Here is a 15,219-nt window from a genome sequence, read left to right as displayed (position 1 = left end):
AGCCCAAATAGAGGGCCTCCAAATTTGGAGGCGGGGGGAGAAATTTGGAATGCCTACCAAAATAGCAGCCCATTTGGAAGGCCTGCTGGAGATCATTTTTTACAGCCACCGAGCAAATATGGAGATGACAGCCCATTTAGTAGTCCTACAGGAGTTGCTCTAACTATGACAAGGAGACTGGGCGATCAGAAGTTGTTGCAGTTGACAGTTTGGGCAGATGTTCAGAACCTAATTTTCCCAAGGAGCACATTGCTAGTTACTTGTCAAGATATGTATGTTCATAAATCTACACAAATATATCATACCGACCCAAGGGAAGCCAACAGATTTCTCAATGAGATGACAAGTGCTGCTTTCAGTTTGAGCAAAGTTCACACGAGCTACTTATCCCTACAATTTTTGTTTTGCAAGTTCATCAGCTGTCTTGAACCCATAGTCTCACAGTCCTATCATTATCAAGGCCACCGGAAGCAATCTTGTTCTCTGTTGGATGGCAGGACACAGAGATGACCGTGTCAGTATGGCCTTCCAGTTTCTGAAGGATATTTCTCCCTTGCAGATCCCAAATGTACACACAGTTGTCTTCTGATCCACTGACAATGTACTTCCCATTTGTAATGGAAAACGCAGACTGGATGCAGTATACTCTGTTCACATGTCCACTGTATACCTTCAAGAACTTGCCGGTAGCAAAGTTGCATAGTTTCTGCAGGGTGTCAAGAACAAAGTTAGGAAGCACATTTCCAGCAACCCAAAACTTTGAACAAATTACTTTGATCACATTGCATCGAATGAAATGCATAATTACCATCTTGAATAAAACATAACATAAAGTTTCTCAGCTACATGACATGAAAATATGTAATAAAATGCGATTAACCAGCATACATGAAGCTCGAAGGGGCATTTATATGCTGTAGTTGTCATGGATCAAATTAGATCAAGGACAGGTGCTAATTTTCCACATAAGCTTCACTTGAAATGTTCATGGCAATATGTTAAATGCGCACATATGTTACAATGGCGAAATTTAGCAAACCAAAGAAGGGGAACAACCAGACAATAAGCAAATTTCAAAACTTGCTCCTCCTATTATTGCTTTAGAATCAACCTAAAATTCAATGACCCTAGGATTAATTTTCTCTTGCTATGGCTAAAAAGTTTTTACTTATTATGTCAGACAGTAGCAGTTTAATAATATCTAAATTTCCCATCCCTGGTGCAGGCACATGCAGCTTCCATGCCAACAAGATTGCAGGCATGATTGTTGTATGAGGAATTTCAATACAAGCACTGTTATGTGCTATACATACAACCCATTTGATCAACTCCTTAACAACCAGGAGAACCAAGGTTTCAATTGTGTCCTTGTTTACTTGCAGCTCAAAAAGACTCAAAGCATCTAAACATTACGGACAGAGAAAGATAACATCAACAGAAACTAGTATGGAAGTACAAACAAATTTTGTCATGCACCTGAAGAGCCGGCCTTATTCATTTGGTAGATGTATTTGTTGGTTTAAAAAATTGGGCATCTATTGAAGAAAAAAAGATACACTAAGATCATCTCAGTAATAGTAAATTATAGGACTGGAAGTAACTTTTTGCTTGCGAAGAAGATTTTCTTTTAGGAAGAATAAAATAGCATTGCTGCTCTTTGAAGTCAGAGCAGATCTGTTATCTGCTTGCGAAGATCTACACTGTAGCTTCAAACAGCATAGTTGAGATGGGTTCTAACTTTTGGTTCATAGTCAAGAGAAATTCAATTGAAACTGAAGTCAGAACAAAACCATCTAGAATTCGCAGTTACCTAAATCAAAATGGATTAATGTTACCTAGACACCCAAAAGTAGGATTTTGGTTTGCATATTGCAAGAAAATAGCAGGAGCTCCCATCCTAAATGAGTAAATGACTATGAGCAATCTGCAATTCATAAAGGCTAAAGGTTTTGAACTTGGATTATAATAAGATTAGAGCTTATGAAGACAATCTCATCACAAGACTTTATACTATTATGAGGAGTTGGTCACTAAATGAGTATTGTGAATCAGCAGTGAATTAATTGGCCATACCAGTGAGTCATCGAGCGTGGCGACGAGGATGAACTTGCCATTGGGGGAGAACATGGAGAATGACACGGCGGGCTTCTTGTCGTCGATGACCGTCTTGAGGCAAGCCCCAGTCTTGGCGTCCCAAATCTTGCAGCTCCCGTCATGGCTTCCCGACACAATGATCGAGCCGTCCCTAATGAAGTGCACGGAGGTGACGGGCTCGGAGTGCGCGTCGATGGCGCGGGTACATCGGCCGCTCTTGACGTCCCAGATGCGCACGGTGCAGTCGAACCCCCCGGAGGCGACCTGCGAGCTGGTCTGCGGGTTGAAGTTGGCGCTGAAGACGAAGTTGGTGTGCCCCCTGAGCACGCGGACGCAGCGGTCGGCGGCGGGGTCGGCCTGGGCGCCGCCGGCGAGGACGGGGCGGATGTCCCAGATGCGGAGGGTGCGGTCGTCGGAGGCGGTGCAGAGGTAGAACGACTCCGTGGCCCAGGACAGGTCGGAGACGCCGTCGGTGTGGCCGCGCAGGACGGCGACCACGGCGAGCGAGGACGGGGAGAGCAGCGCGACCGTCCCGTCGAGGGACGCCGTCGCAAGGAGCCGCCCGCAGGGGGAGAAGCGCACGCAGGAGACCGCGCGTGTGTGGGGCGTCGCCGCCCGCACCTGCCTGTACGGCCGATACGGTGGCGGCGGCGCCGGCTGCTGCGACATGGTCGGCAACGGCGAACGCCCCCGACCTCCTCTCGCGATTGGGAAAGCGAAACGGGCCGGATCCTCTGCGGCGTGTTATTAGTAGCTCACAAAGCTACGGAAGACAAGTCGGAGTCGTCTTTATTTGGGGGTGGCGGGTTGCGGTCAAACACACCGGGCCTCGGCTAGTATATCCGCCCGACCGCCCCGGCACGGCGGCGCAACACCGCGCCACCGCCTCGCGGAGAATCGAAGCCGTCTGGGCGGGGCGCGATGGATCTGCTGAAGCGGGAGCTGGAGAAGAAGCGGAAGGCGGCGTCGGCCGACTTCGGCGGGAAGAGCTTCGTGCGGCGGTCGGAGCTGGAGCAGAAGCAGCTCCAGAAGCGCCGCGACGAGCAACGCCAGCAGCTCGCCAAGGGCGGCGCATCTGCGCCGTCCCCCGATTCCGCCGCGGGCGCAGCGGGCTCCGACGCCAGCAACCCCGACGCCGCGGCCCAGGCGGCGGCGGGGAACCCTAACCCTAGCTCCTCCACCTCCGCCGCGGCGGCCTCCGTCCCGCCCGCCCTCGCGCCGAAGAAGACCACGCAGGAGGAGGCGCTGCTCTCCGAGGAGCGCCGCATCGACGAGCTCGACCTCCCGCGGCAGGAGGTGGTGCGGCGCCTCCGCGTGCTACGCGAGCCCGTCACGCTCTTCGGGGAGGACGACGCCGCCCGCCTCGCGCGCTTCAAGCTCATTCTCAAGTCCGGCGTCATAGACGACATCGATGACATCGACATGACAGAGGGGCAGACCAACGATTTCCTCCGCGACATGATCGAGATGCGCAAGCGGCAAAAGTCAGGGAGAGACACCTACGCCAAAGGCAAGGGGAAGCGTGTAGGTGGCGGTGATGGTGGTGAAGGCGGAGCTGCTGGAGACAGTGCAGATGATGGGGACGGCAAGGGGAGCGGGGATGATGCAGATGCGGATAAGGACTCCAAGAGGATGAGGACCAAGTTTGAGGAGCTTTGCAACGAAGACAAGATTTTGGTGTTCTTCAAGAAGCTGCTTAACGAGTGGAACCAAGAGCTAGATGAGATGTCAGAGTTGGAGAAGCGGACTGCAAAAGGGAAGTCAATGGTTGCAACATTTAAGCAGTGTGCGCGGTATCTCAGCCCCCTGTTCGAGTTCTGCAGGAAGAAGGTATGAATTCTTATGTGAGTTCCCATTTGTGGGTTGCTTCGACGGTAGTACTATTAATTTGATCGCACCTGAAATAGGAACAATTATGCGGAATTCTAGTTAGTAAATTAGAATGAGAATTTAAAACGAAGCTCATTTCAGTGATGTGTACCTGGAAAATTCAGGATTGTGAGCAACTAGTTGGCGTGATGACTGATGAATTCAATTTTAGGTCTTGTAAGCTAGATTAGAAAGAATAGATAACCTTCAGCATAGTTGTCATCAGATTTGGAAACTGTTGCTTAAATCATTTTGATTCTTGTGTTTCAAAATGTCTTGCTTGTTTCAGGAATGCATTTCAGAGCATATATAGCAACCTAGTTTTTAGATGTTGGAGGGAACTAAGATAATGACGCTAAAAGCCTAAAACATACTATGATTTTGTTTGGCCTCTACCCCCCCCCCCACCCCCACCCCCGACAAATATATAAATGTTCAACTGATATTTCTTCAGTAACATGAAAATTTGTGTTCTGTAAAACCACAATTTCTGATAAGATGATGCCAACCAATTACAAACTTTTTGTATTTGCATGGTTTCAACAACCATTCGAGCTCAGTCTGCACCACTAGTATTTTGTTAGTATATGAAACTTACTGCGTGGAAGTAACTGAGATAAAGATTGGTAGGCTTGTACCTAAAGATGAAAACAGTGTCTTTGTGTGATTACACTACTACTAGCTGCAAGAGATATATAGTAATGGAATATCTATGCCATCACAAAACATACCACTACCAGAAAGTCATGTTTTTTTCTGAATCAGTGTGATACTTACTCTCGATCAATTTATATTTGGCCATTCCCACAAATTCTGTGTGTTACTTTTACACTAATCTCATGATCTCTTGAAAAATAATTTTGATTTACATTTGTTGTGAAGTTGTGACACTCCGGCCCAGGGCTTAATAGGATTAATAGGATACTCATACCAACAAGTTGCAACTTCTTTTCAGGAAGCCGGTCTCGAAAGAACTCCGAGGTTAAGCGTGCTTGGCTTGGAGCAATTTCGGGATGGGTGACCGACCGGGAAGTACTTCTCGGGTGCGCACGAGTGAGGACAAAGTGTGCAGAAAAGACATGTGTTGGTCTGTGAGGGCAGTCTATATCCTAGAAAGCTGCCAGATGTAAGCGGGCCCGGCCTCTGGGAGGCGGGACGTTACAGAAGTTGTCTGCTACTCATTATTTGTCGGATAAGTAAAATAAACACTTCTTGTAAGAGTGTACTTTAAGTTCCTTTTACAGCATGTATTCTTTGCAAGTTTAGTAGACCTCTTATGGATGTAAAGAGTACCTACAAACGAACAAAGACAGTTGATGTGTCCCAAATATTTGGAGTCCTCACATTTTGTCTGTCAAATTTACTAATTGGTGAGTATAAATTCTTTGGAATGCAGGAGTATTGTTTTGTGAAATTTGAAGCCTTACCTTCACACACACTTTTTCTTAAAATATTTAAAGCTTTGTTTTTCATTCATTCACATATGTTCTTTACTAGTGCAGATTCTAATTCTGGCATACTTTGGTCCCAAATTTTTTTTGTTAAATAGGTTCTGACCTAGGATATAGCTCTGCAATCAGCTAAAGAATCTTGATGCGCATCTGAATGTTGATTATCTTTATGATTACTACTGATGTTATCTAGGTCTTTCCTTAAGCTGCTTGGCAACTCTGACACTGGGTATTCTTGAATGTGTTTAGGTTCTTCCTGATGACATCCGTCAAGCATTGCTCGTTATTGTTGAATGCTGTATGAAGCGTGATTATTTAGCAGCAATGGACCAATACATCAAACTGGCCATTGGGAACGCACCATGGCCCATTGGAGTCACTATGGTTGGTATCCATGAGCGTTCTGCCCGTGAAAAGATCTACACAAATAGTGTTGCCCACATCATGAACGATGAGACCACTCGCAAGTACCTTCAGTCGATCAAGAGGCTAATGACCCTTTGCCAGCGGCGTTATCCTGCGCTACCCTCGAAATCAGTGGAGTTCAACAGCCTGGCAAATGGGAGTGACCTGCAGGCGCTTTTATCAGAGGAGAATGGTTCGGGTAAAGCTTCCGAGGAAAGGCTCCGGTTGATGCCTGCATCGAAAGACTGATGCTTTGATATGCTAGCTTGGATCAAAAATATAGTTAGAGATCTTTGTGTAATATCAACCTCAGTTTTCCTCCTGTCTTTTCTTTTTTCTGTATTGTTCCATGAAGGGAACAGCAGCTGAATTATGGATGTTAATCAAATTGCTTACAAATATATCATGTTTTCCACTAGAGCTGGTTGGGCAAGTTTTATAAACCAGCTTAATTTCAGAAAACCGTGTTTAACTATTGCTCGTCCTGCTGCAGTGGTGTTACTGGCAATAGGTTTGGTATAATATCCTAATTATATCAACACTGAAGGTGATATAAGAGATGCAAAACAAACTGCATTTATCACATGGTTGTAAGTTCTGGCAGCACATGCATAGGTTTATGTACAACATTGAAGTCCAGGGATTCAACTCATCTGAAGCTACAACGTGGATCATGCTTGCTTTCTCTAAACCTGACTACAGCATTGCTTTATTCAGTCGCAGTTAGTCTTGATATCCCTCTTTGCAGCTTGCAGATCTAGAAACTGTATGCAGCAGGAGCAGATCTTTCAGTTTTCCTTCTGCTGGATTCTTGGTAAGTGAGCCCACTGCATAGAAGCAATCCATATGATAATTTGCCCCCAAAAAATGAAGGAACCTTGATGGATAATGATGTACGAACAAAGCAGAAATTAGTGAGGCAGAAACAGTTTGGAGCTTTGCAGTCAGCTGAAGAATGCTTACGTTTTTAGAAGCAGCGCTGAAGGCCTCCTTGTGGGTGATGTTAGGGTCTGTCGCCTTGATCCTCCTTATCTCCTCCCTGAGAAACAGATTGAGCACATGTTAACATTTCCATTGCCTCGCACTCACACCTGAAAGGCAGTTTATACTTTATACCATGCTAAAATTTCAATCAGAAATATTGCCAGTTGTTGGTTTATATACGCTGACAAATTCCAGTGAAATATATACTTTTTATGCATGCCATCTATATCGGTGTATCAGAAGCATCTATACGTATTATACAGCATTAGATCTGCTGCTCTTTCTCTTGTGCAATTGGTGGAAAGTGCAGGAGGCCGGTGGGGGCCTCCAGCGCCGGGGCGGGACGGCGTCTGCGGCCATGGCCGGGCGGCGGGCAGGAGCCACATCGGCGTGATTCCGGCCAGCTGCGGGCGGATCCGGTTCTCCCACCACCGGATCTGTTATCTCCGACCCTCTCTCTCACGCGACGGGCGGCGCGGAGCGGCGATGGCGTGGGGTGGCGGCGCGGTCCGGCAGCGGGCGTGTTGGCGGCCTTGCTGCAACTCCGTCTGCGGCAGGAGCTGCGAACCGCGGGAGTGCTGCGGCAGGTGAGCTGACGGGGCCAATGTCCCGGCGGGAGAGCTGCGGCTGCTGTCCGGCCGGCCTGGGGACGGCGGCGAGGCCTTCTTCTGCTGCGCATGAGGAACAAGAGGAGCCCGGCGGCGGCGGCGGCGGGCTGGGCCCCACCGGCGGCGTGGTGCGGCCCCTGGGGCCTATGCAGGCACGCGTTGGTGCGCCGGTTTAGGCCGTGGAGGGCCACGCCGTGGAGGGCTGCGGCGTGCGTGCAAGGGTGGTCGCCACGAGTGAGGAGGTCCGGGCGACGAGCGCAGCGGAGATGGAGGTCAGCGGCATGGTACGTGGAGACGCGGCGGCGGTGCCGCTCCGGACGGGCTGCCGTGTCAACGGTCGGAAGTGCCAAGCTATGAATGTGCAGCGATGGTTTGGAAGCTCCGGGCGAAAGCCTCTGCCGGCATTCTTGCCGGTAGAGATGACGGCGGCGCCTAGGGCGTCGTTTCCCTGTTGGGAGCATCATCTTGAAGTAACAACCTTGTTACACGGGGTTCTCGGGGTGACAACCCGGTCTAGTTTCTAGACGAGCGACGGCGGCGTCTTTGGCGTCGTGTCCTCCTTGGAGGCGGCGTCTTTGGCGTCGTGTCCTCCTTGTAGGCGTCGTCTTCTAAGGCCTCTCTTGACTTTCCTGGCCCATTGATTCATCGGTAGCTTCGGACGGAGTTGGCCTTTCTGCCGCGTGGCGAGTTGAACGGGTGTTGCTGAGCTCTCGTGGGTGGCATTCGCAGCTAAGGTGGCGGCCGGTGGTTGTCACATGGTTGTCGATTGTGGCAGCTTGCAGCGGATCGCGGCGGCTGGCGTTGCTTGGCAACTGTCAGTATGGTGTGGGATTGCGTCGAAGGACGGCGCTGGCGGCTTCGGCATCATGGGACGACTTGGCTTGCAGCGGATCGCGGCGGGCTGCTCAGCTTGGCTGGGTTTCCCGGTGCGGTACATCGTCGTAAGACGGCGCAAGCGACATCTCCGGCTTCCTAGCATGGCGGCAGAGGTTACGTGCGCGGGTGAAGCAAGTAGGTGAGGCCGACCTGCGGCGGTGGCTCGGCTTTGATGGGGACATGGATGTGGGGCAACATTGCTCACCTCCTCGACGGCAATAAAGAAAACGAAACTGTGGCGTGGAGTACTGTGGCGGCGTGGCAAGGCCCCCGCGCGTGGTGATTCTTCGAGGTGACGAGAGTGAGGTCCAACGGCGGAAGTGGTGAGGCCCTCGCGCATTGTGTTATCGTGGTGGCGACTGCGAGACAGCCTACAAGAGGTCCGGTTTCGGTGGTATCACTCCGTCAGGTAGTCGGTGGTGTTGCAGCGGCATGGCGGCCGTCTTCCCGGTGCGGTGTGGTCTGCATCTTTCGGTTCTCTGTCAACGCGGGGTCACGTCTGGAGTTTTCGGTAACTACATGAGTGTGGATGGTTTGGTGAGCGCCGCGAGCTCTGCTTCTGCTGATTTATCGCGTGGAGTTGCTGTGGTGTTGAGTTGTGCGGCTGCGTCGATGCTCCAATCCGACCGGCCTGATTAGTTGAGTATGTTGAGTTCGGCGTGTTGATGTCCCAATCCAACCTGCCGGGTTTTTTTTATTGCCTGGTTATGTTCTCCCAGAATCGTAATTTTGTATTTTTCTGCTATATCAATAGAAACGCACTCGTCGAGTGCCATTCGTTCAAAAAAAAAATTCTGGGCATTTCTTACTTGATGAAGCAGTTGTAGGCCGACGGCGTCCGCTGCTTCCTCTCTGGAGCTGCAAAATGTTTCAAAATAAAGGTTAAAGTGCAGTGGACTCGAAAGACGACTGCAGGCAAAAGACTGAAAAAAAAAACTGCATGTCACCTACGTTTCATAACCGCAGGGAACGCATGGTTCTCTGCAGCCATCTCCCTGTCCTCTCCACTGCTCTCGTCCGAGTCCCTTGGCGCCGGATCAACGCCGGGCTCCTGTTTCATCAGACGGGCACAGACAGCGTTTGTGAGTTTGTGATGTATACTATATCTTCAGGCGCCCAACGGGAGCTCATGCATGTCGATCACGAAAGAAACGGTGGTGACCTGCGGTGGTAGCTCGGCGGAGTACGCCGCCGGAGGGGGCGGCGGCAACGTGACGGAGAGGATGCCGCCGCAGCTGCCGCACTGCACGGCCACCGTCCTCAGCTGCAGGCCGCCGCCGCACGGCACGCCCACCTGCATGTTTAGACAAAGCACGGCCGTATCTGTGAGAGATCGTGCGCTCACTGGCAAGTTTTAATTTTCAGAGCACGCAGGCGATCCAAGTCGCTGTTGTTACCACTTACCAGCAGGATGGTGGCGCAGAAGTTGCACTGCACGCAGCCGAGCCGCTCCGGGAGGAGGCCGACGAAGCTAGGGTGGCGCGCCGACGACGCCATGGTTCGCCGGCCGTCGAGCGTCGTCGTCGGAGCGTGGCGCGGCAGCAGTGGCTGCGTGACCTCTCTGCTACTTACTTCTGTCCTGCTGGTGTGTGTCACCAAGGCACAAGGGGGTCTCAATTTGTAAGCGCCAAACGAGGATAAACTCGGCCAGTAATCCAACATTATCTTTGCAAAAACCGGGCAAGTTATTAGGCACACATGTGCTCGCAGCATGTGAGTGGCAGGGCTTGCAATCAATGAGGTGAAGTGGCTCTCAGTTCTTCAGTCTCACGCAAGAGTCCCAGACAGTGCCCAGGTTTGCATAGACTATAGAAGCCACAATGAGATCGTCTCAGCCTTTCAGGTAAAATCTAATCAGGGGAACCGGAAGCAGGCATGTGAAAATCGGTGCGATACTGCCCATCTCGCAGTCGCCGTCGATCTGCAGAGAAGCTTTAACAAGGCGGGACACCATTGTGATGTGCAGGCGAGCTTCTGCTTCAGAAATCCATGCCGCTGCAAGAGGTCCCCCGGCCGTAATGGGTCATGGAGGAAACGGCACGGTTTGCTTCGTGCTGCAGGTTTGGCAAAACAGTTACTGCTCCTCAGATTTCGATTGCCTTGCAGGGGCTCCTCGACTACGTGGTTTCAGTGTTTTGCAACTCTCAAGATTCCTCTATTCCTGGTATGTCTATTGAAAAGGAGATTCCTCGACAGAATGACTAGTTCTGATCCTCAAGCATGCGTACACCGAATAATCTGATCCGAAGATGTTAGTATTGCTAGTTTGCTATAGTATAAACGTTGGAGTTGGAGATACAAAATCTCACTCTACCCGGTAGAAAAAAATTTCTCATAGTTCTGGTCACAAAGTTTGTTAATCTAAGTCAAACTTTTTGAACCTTCAGCAGCAATATCCATTGAAAAGTCAATCTTGCGTTCAATCTATCTGAAATTTCAGATATTGATAACTAAGTTAAAGAAGTTTGATTTAGATTGATGATAGACATATTTGTGATCGATCGGAGGAAGCATCTGCCTGAACAATTATTATTGTCTCCATGAAAGAAACGAAACCACGAGCTGGTAGTGACCATTATTCAAACAACAAAATCCGCACGAGACCACTTGTAGAGAAACCTTGGCCTAAAAAAACATTAAGAAATCCGGGACCATAGAAACAAAAATTCACCGAGAAATTTGTACTGTAGCAGCTGGACATAAAACTCTCATCCTAAACCTAGATCAGACTTGGTTCGTCGGAAAAAAAAGAAAGACCTAGAACAGAGTAACAGACTCGACTGAAACCAGTAATTGAGAACCTAACTGTGAGCATTGTCACTGGCAAGCATATGCATGCAAACTGACTGGAGCTAGATGTGCAGGAAATTCTTGATGGACTCTTCAAACTCGTTGACAACGGCCTTCCAGCCGGCATGGGTCGGGTTGATGTCGTCCCAGTAGAAGAACTTGTCGGGCTTGGCGCCCAGGTTGTACTGCGGCTCGCCGTCCTCCGTGATCTGCCCGCAGTACCCGCTCTGGTCCAAGCTATCGCAGCACGGCTCCAGCTTGTACTTAAACCGCTTCGACCGCGACTGGCGGTTGAAGGCGGCTTTCAGGTCCAGGTTGAAGACGTCCTTGTACTGGAACACCTTCTCTTCGAGGTACGCGTTGTGGATGCTTGTGACCTTCTGCCCGTCACACTTGGCATCGTAGACGCCGTCCTTGGTCTTGGACAGCCCCGGCGTGCAGCCGAGCGGGGGCAGCGTGGTCACCACCACCTTCTCCACGCCCAGGTCCAGCAGCTGCTCCACGGCGTCGGCGATCTTGTCCGTCACGTCCTGGGCCACGGCCTTCACGTCGGTGTTGGTCATGTCGTGGAAACGTTCGTAGTCGCGTCTGCCGGAGAAGGCGATGAGCGCGACGGAGTCCGTGAGGTCGTCGTCGATGATGCCGTGCCTGACCATCCTCTTGAACTTGTCGACCTGCCTGCCGAGCTTCGGAGCCTCGCTCGTCCCCGCGACCACGCCGGCGCCGCCGACGGCGAAGTTCATGCCAGACGGGTCGACGCCGTCCTGCTCCCTCTTGCTTTCCGCCGGAGGGGACTCGTCCATCCCCAGAATCCTTGCTGCGTGCGTGCACGTACATATGAATCAATAATGCTCAAAGCCCCAGAGATTTAATAAATAATTTGTAGAGTAACTGCACGATCTGAGCTTATTAATTACTACGCACCGACGAAATCAGGGAGGACCAAGCCGTTGGAGAAGCGGCCGCTCGGAGTGGCGCCGTGATCCTTGTCGTTGCTGCCGTACGGGTAGTACCACGCACGCGTCGTCTTGGTCAAGTCTGCTACCGGGTAGTTGCCGGTATCGACGTACTCGTCGCCGAACACGAACAGCTTGTACTGCCGCTCGGAGGAGCTGCTGTCGCCATGGCGCCGGGACTCCACATGACCAGCTGCTAACGACAACGCGCACTGTTGAGCAGGATGGCCCAAGGAGAAAAAGTAAAGAAGATGTTGTGAAATCAACGAGAACAAGTAGAACATACCGTTGAGCAGGAGTAGGATGGCGCAGACGGCGGCGAGAAGAAGCTTCTTCATGTTGGGCGCCCGATCGAGGAGCGGGCTTGCCTGATTGCGTCGATTTCGATCGAAGGAGAGTTTCGATTGCTGCGTTCGTGGTGCCAGACGACGACGCCCGTCGCAATTTATACACGCGAAATCATTGGAGATCGACGGGAAGGAGTTCCGAGTCGTGCTGGGAGGCGCGCTGTTGGCATTGTCCGATGGCAACAGGACTTCCCCCAGTCCGATCCGGCGGCAACTGTAACTCGTTTGCAAATTGCAATCCAATCCGGTACACTGCCTAGGACGACGCCAACTACATCTGCTTACCGCACAGCAGCGGGAGCTCGACCGTGCAGTCCATCTGGGCAAGCAGCCCCACTAGCAAGCGATGCAGCTTCAAGCCTGCAACGCCTCGCGGCCGGCGGCCGGCGCCCGCGCTGGCTATCGAACGCGCGCGCTGCGGCGACTGCGGTATGTGCCCAACTCGCCGGCGAATTGAAGATGATCGACGGCATCGCGCACCAAGCGCGCGTGCGGTTCTCCAGACGTGGACGTTCCCGCGACCGATGAACGCCGCAGAGGCGCCGAGCCGTACTGTGCATGCATGACCACGGCGCGGACGGCGAGCGGCGCCGCTCTATGCCCAATGTGTGTGTAGGTGTGGTGCATCCGAGCAGCCATGGAAGCAGTAGGATCTCGGCGTATTCACCGCCGGCGTATGAAGGGCGGCCGCCGGCCAGCCGGGCGTGCCCCGTGTCGCGCTCGCGCACGCCGGCACGCGCGTGGCTGTGTGCAACGACCGGCCAGCTGCGGTGGATCAGGCATCAGCTCAGCGGCCACTGGGACCTCCATGTCCGGCGCGGAAGCCGCGAACGCCCACGGTGGATGTCAGCGGCTCAGCGCGGCGTGGTCGCCATCGATGGCGCCGCCCAGCCCCGACCTCGGGGGTGGACGTCGTTTCATTTCCCGTCCGCGGGTGGACGGTAAATGAAATACCGTCCGCCCCGGACCTCTACTGTCCATTGGATTGGAATTGTACGGCCTAGATCGACCACGAGGTAGCGAGTCCCTTCCGCCTTCCACTCGCCTCGCATCGAGTCCAACGCAGACCACGGCGGGGTTGGTCAGCGCGCGCGACGCCTCAACGGCCACCAGCCTCTGTGCGGCGCAGCGCACCCACCTATCGATGTTGCCGTTGGCCACGGGCCACGGCGCGGTGCTCGTCTCGCCGGCGGCGGTGGCGGATGCCGGGCTCGCGGCGCACTTCACCTCTCGGCCGTCGCCGCGAGATCCTCCAGGATGGGCCTACGTCTCGCTCATTCCCGCTGCGAACGCCGGCCGCTTCTAATCTACGGGCAATCCGGCGGCGGAAAAGGGCCTCCTCCGACGATAGAGCTACAGCACTCTGTTCCGGCGGCCGCGCCAACGCCAAAGCCTCCACCCTCAGCATGACCGCTGGATGGAGCAGGCGGCGAGCACGCTTGGCACGGCCCCGGGTGCTCGACGCTGGTGAAAGCCGCCTATGTGTGGACGTGTGGTTGCCGGCAGACGCCACCATGGCCTAAGCTGAATGCAGACACCACCCCAAAACGCTCACTCCCTTATTTTTGAACTTACTAGTCTATCTACCCGTGCTCCCCGCACGGGCTAGTTAGAGATATATAATAATTATCTATCTCACACTCTCTTTAATCAATTAAATATTTTAATTCAATATTGCAAAAATACATATTCATCATTATGTAATTGCAATAAATGTGACAGGTTTAGTTACTAACAATTTTTTCACTTTGCATGACACCTCCATATATGTTTGATATGTGTTTAACTGAACACTTTGTTTGAACTATGTGAACAACATAAAAATTGTATTCTTATCTCTTCTCTCATACACGAATATATGGTGACAAACACATTATAGGTAGTATGGTTATATAAATAATAACATAAATCTTACTATTATTAATGATAGAAATAGTAATTTAGAATTTTATATTGATGCGCTTTAAGATTTTATTATATTAACATAATTTTGATTAATATTTGGGGTTCATTTTAACTTTTTATTATGTTATCATTGGATAATATATATAAAAATTTAGGTGGTCATTTGATATTATTTTATAATGTCATAAGTGGGTAATTTACATGTAGATTATGGGGTTACTTTAGATTATTTTTTATAATGGCAGAGATGGATAATTTAGATACATGTTTAGGGGGTTATTTTAGATTATTTTTTATAATGACAAAGGTGGGTAATTTAGATACATGTTTAGGGGGTTACTTTAGTCTATTTTCATAATGGCAAAGGTGGATAATTTATTAAAAAAGATAACAGATCCAATGGCTATTATGATTAGAGTTGTCGAATTGATGGCCGGATGTTTCTGATTTTTGTGAGATTTTGTAGGATTTCTCTATTTTTTAGACTGTCCACCTAGAATCTTAGATGGCTTCGCCTGGAGGCTTTAAAAGGAACGTCCAATTAATAATAGTAGGATTTCTGAACACCATCCGCTGCTGGCCGGCACGCTCAATCCCCCCAATAACCTGTTCCTAAAGAATTTTGTCACTGGTTCTACAGCCCATCATGGCCCACAATAGAAACAGAAATCACTCGAATGATTTGTAGTCTTTACGATCAGCTGGTCTCTCTTTATTAAAATAGACTAAATCTGGTTCGGTTTTCACTCAATTTTTCTTACCGGCACTGGTAGCTACATGGCATGGCTGGATTGATTCAAATAAAATTCGATTGAAGGTCAAATAGAAATCACTCGAGTGATATGTAGTCATTCCCATTTCTTCTGCCTTGCAGCACGCATTACTCCTGCAGCTATCAATGCCGCAAGAAGCAAGACCATAAAACATGTCCAGC

General features: G+C 50.6%; 4 protein-coding genes across 4 annotated transcripts; 1 reads left to right on the top strand and 3 right to left on the bottom strand.

Moving 5' to 3' along the window:
* Window positions 1–218: 218 nt before the first annotated feature.
* Window positions 219–2,852, bottom strand: LOC120692307 (COMPASS-like H3K4 histone methylase component WDR5B). The gene is made up of 2 exons (XM_039975577.1): window positions 2,074–2,852; window positions 219–706 (listed from the first exon to the last, which is right to left on the bottom strand). Exons 1-2 carry the CDS (start codon window positions 2,761–2,763, stop codon window positions 416–418), a joined length of 981 nt encoding a protein of 326 aa, XP_039831511.1. The 5' UTR covers window positions 2,764–2,852; the 3' UTR covers window positions 219–415.
* Window positions 2,853–2,873: 21 nt separating this feature from the next.
* On the top strand, window positions 2,874–6,281 carry LOC120692296 (pre-mRNA-splicing factor 18-like). Its single transcript, XM_039975567.1, has 2 exons — window positions 2,874–3,924; window positions 5,664–6,281. The coding sequence occupies exons 1-2, from the start codon at window positions 3,016–3,018 to the stop codon at window positions 6,066–6,068; spliced, it is 1,314 nt and encodes a 437-aa protein (XP_039831501.1). The 5' UTR covers window positions 2,874–3,015; the 3' UTR covers window positions 6,069–6,281.
* LOC120692317 (protein YABBY 7-like) lies at window positions 6,158–9,784 on the bottom strand. The gene is made up of 6 exons (XM_039975588.1): window positions 9,692–9,784; window positions 9,441–9,581; window positions 9,239–9,338; window positions 9,097–9,145; window positions 6,783–6,858; window positions 6,158–6,646 (listed from the first exon to the last, which is right to left on the bottom strand). The coding sequence occupies exons 1-6, from the start codon at window positions 9,782–9,784 to the stop codon at window positions 6,608–6,610; spliced, it is 498 nt and encodes a 165-aa protein (XP_039831522.1). The 3' UTR covers window positions 6,158–6,607.
* A 1,355-nt stretch (window positions 9,785–11,139) lies between these two features.
* Window positions 11,140–12,371, bottom strand: LOC120695557 (GDSL esterase/lipase At5g03610-like). The gene is made up of 3 exons (XM_039978776.1): window positions 12,320–12,371; window positions 12,002–12,226; window positions 11,140–11,894 (listed from the first exon to the last, which is right to left on the bottom strand). Exons 1-3 carry the CDS (start codon window positions 12,369–12,371, stop codon window positions 11,140–11,142), a joined length of 1,032 nt encoding a protein of 343 aa, XP_039834710.1.
* Between the last annotated feature and the right edge of the window lie 2,848 nt (window positions 12,372–15,219).

Source organism: Panicum virgatum, chromosome 2K, assembly GCF_016808335.1.
Source record: "Panicum virgatum strain AP13 chromosome 2K, P.virgatum_v5, whole genome shotgun sequence".
NCBI lineage: Eukaryota > Viridiplantae > Streptophyta > Magnoliopsida > Poales > Poaceae > Panicum > Panicum virgatum.
The sequence above is the reverse complement of the archived record's forward strand: the minus strand, read 5'-3'. Positions and strand labels throughout refer to the sequence as shown.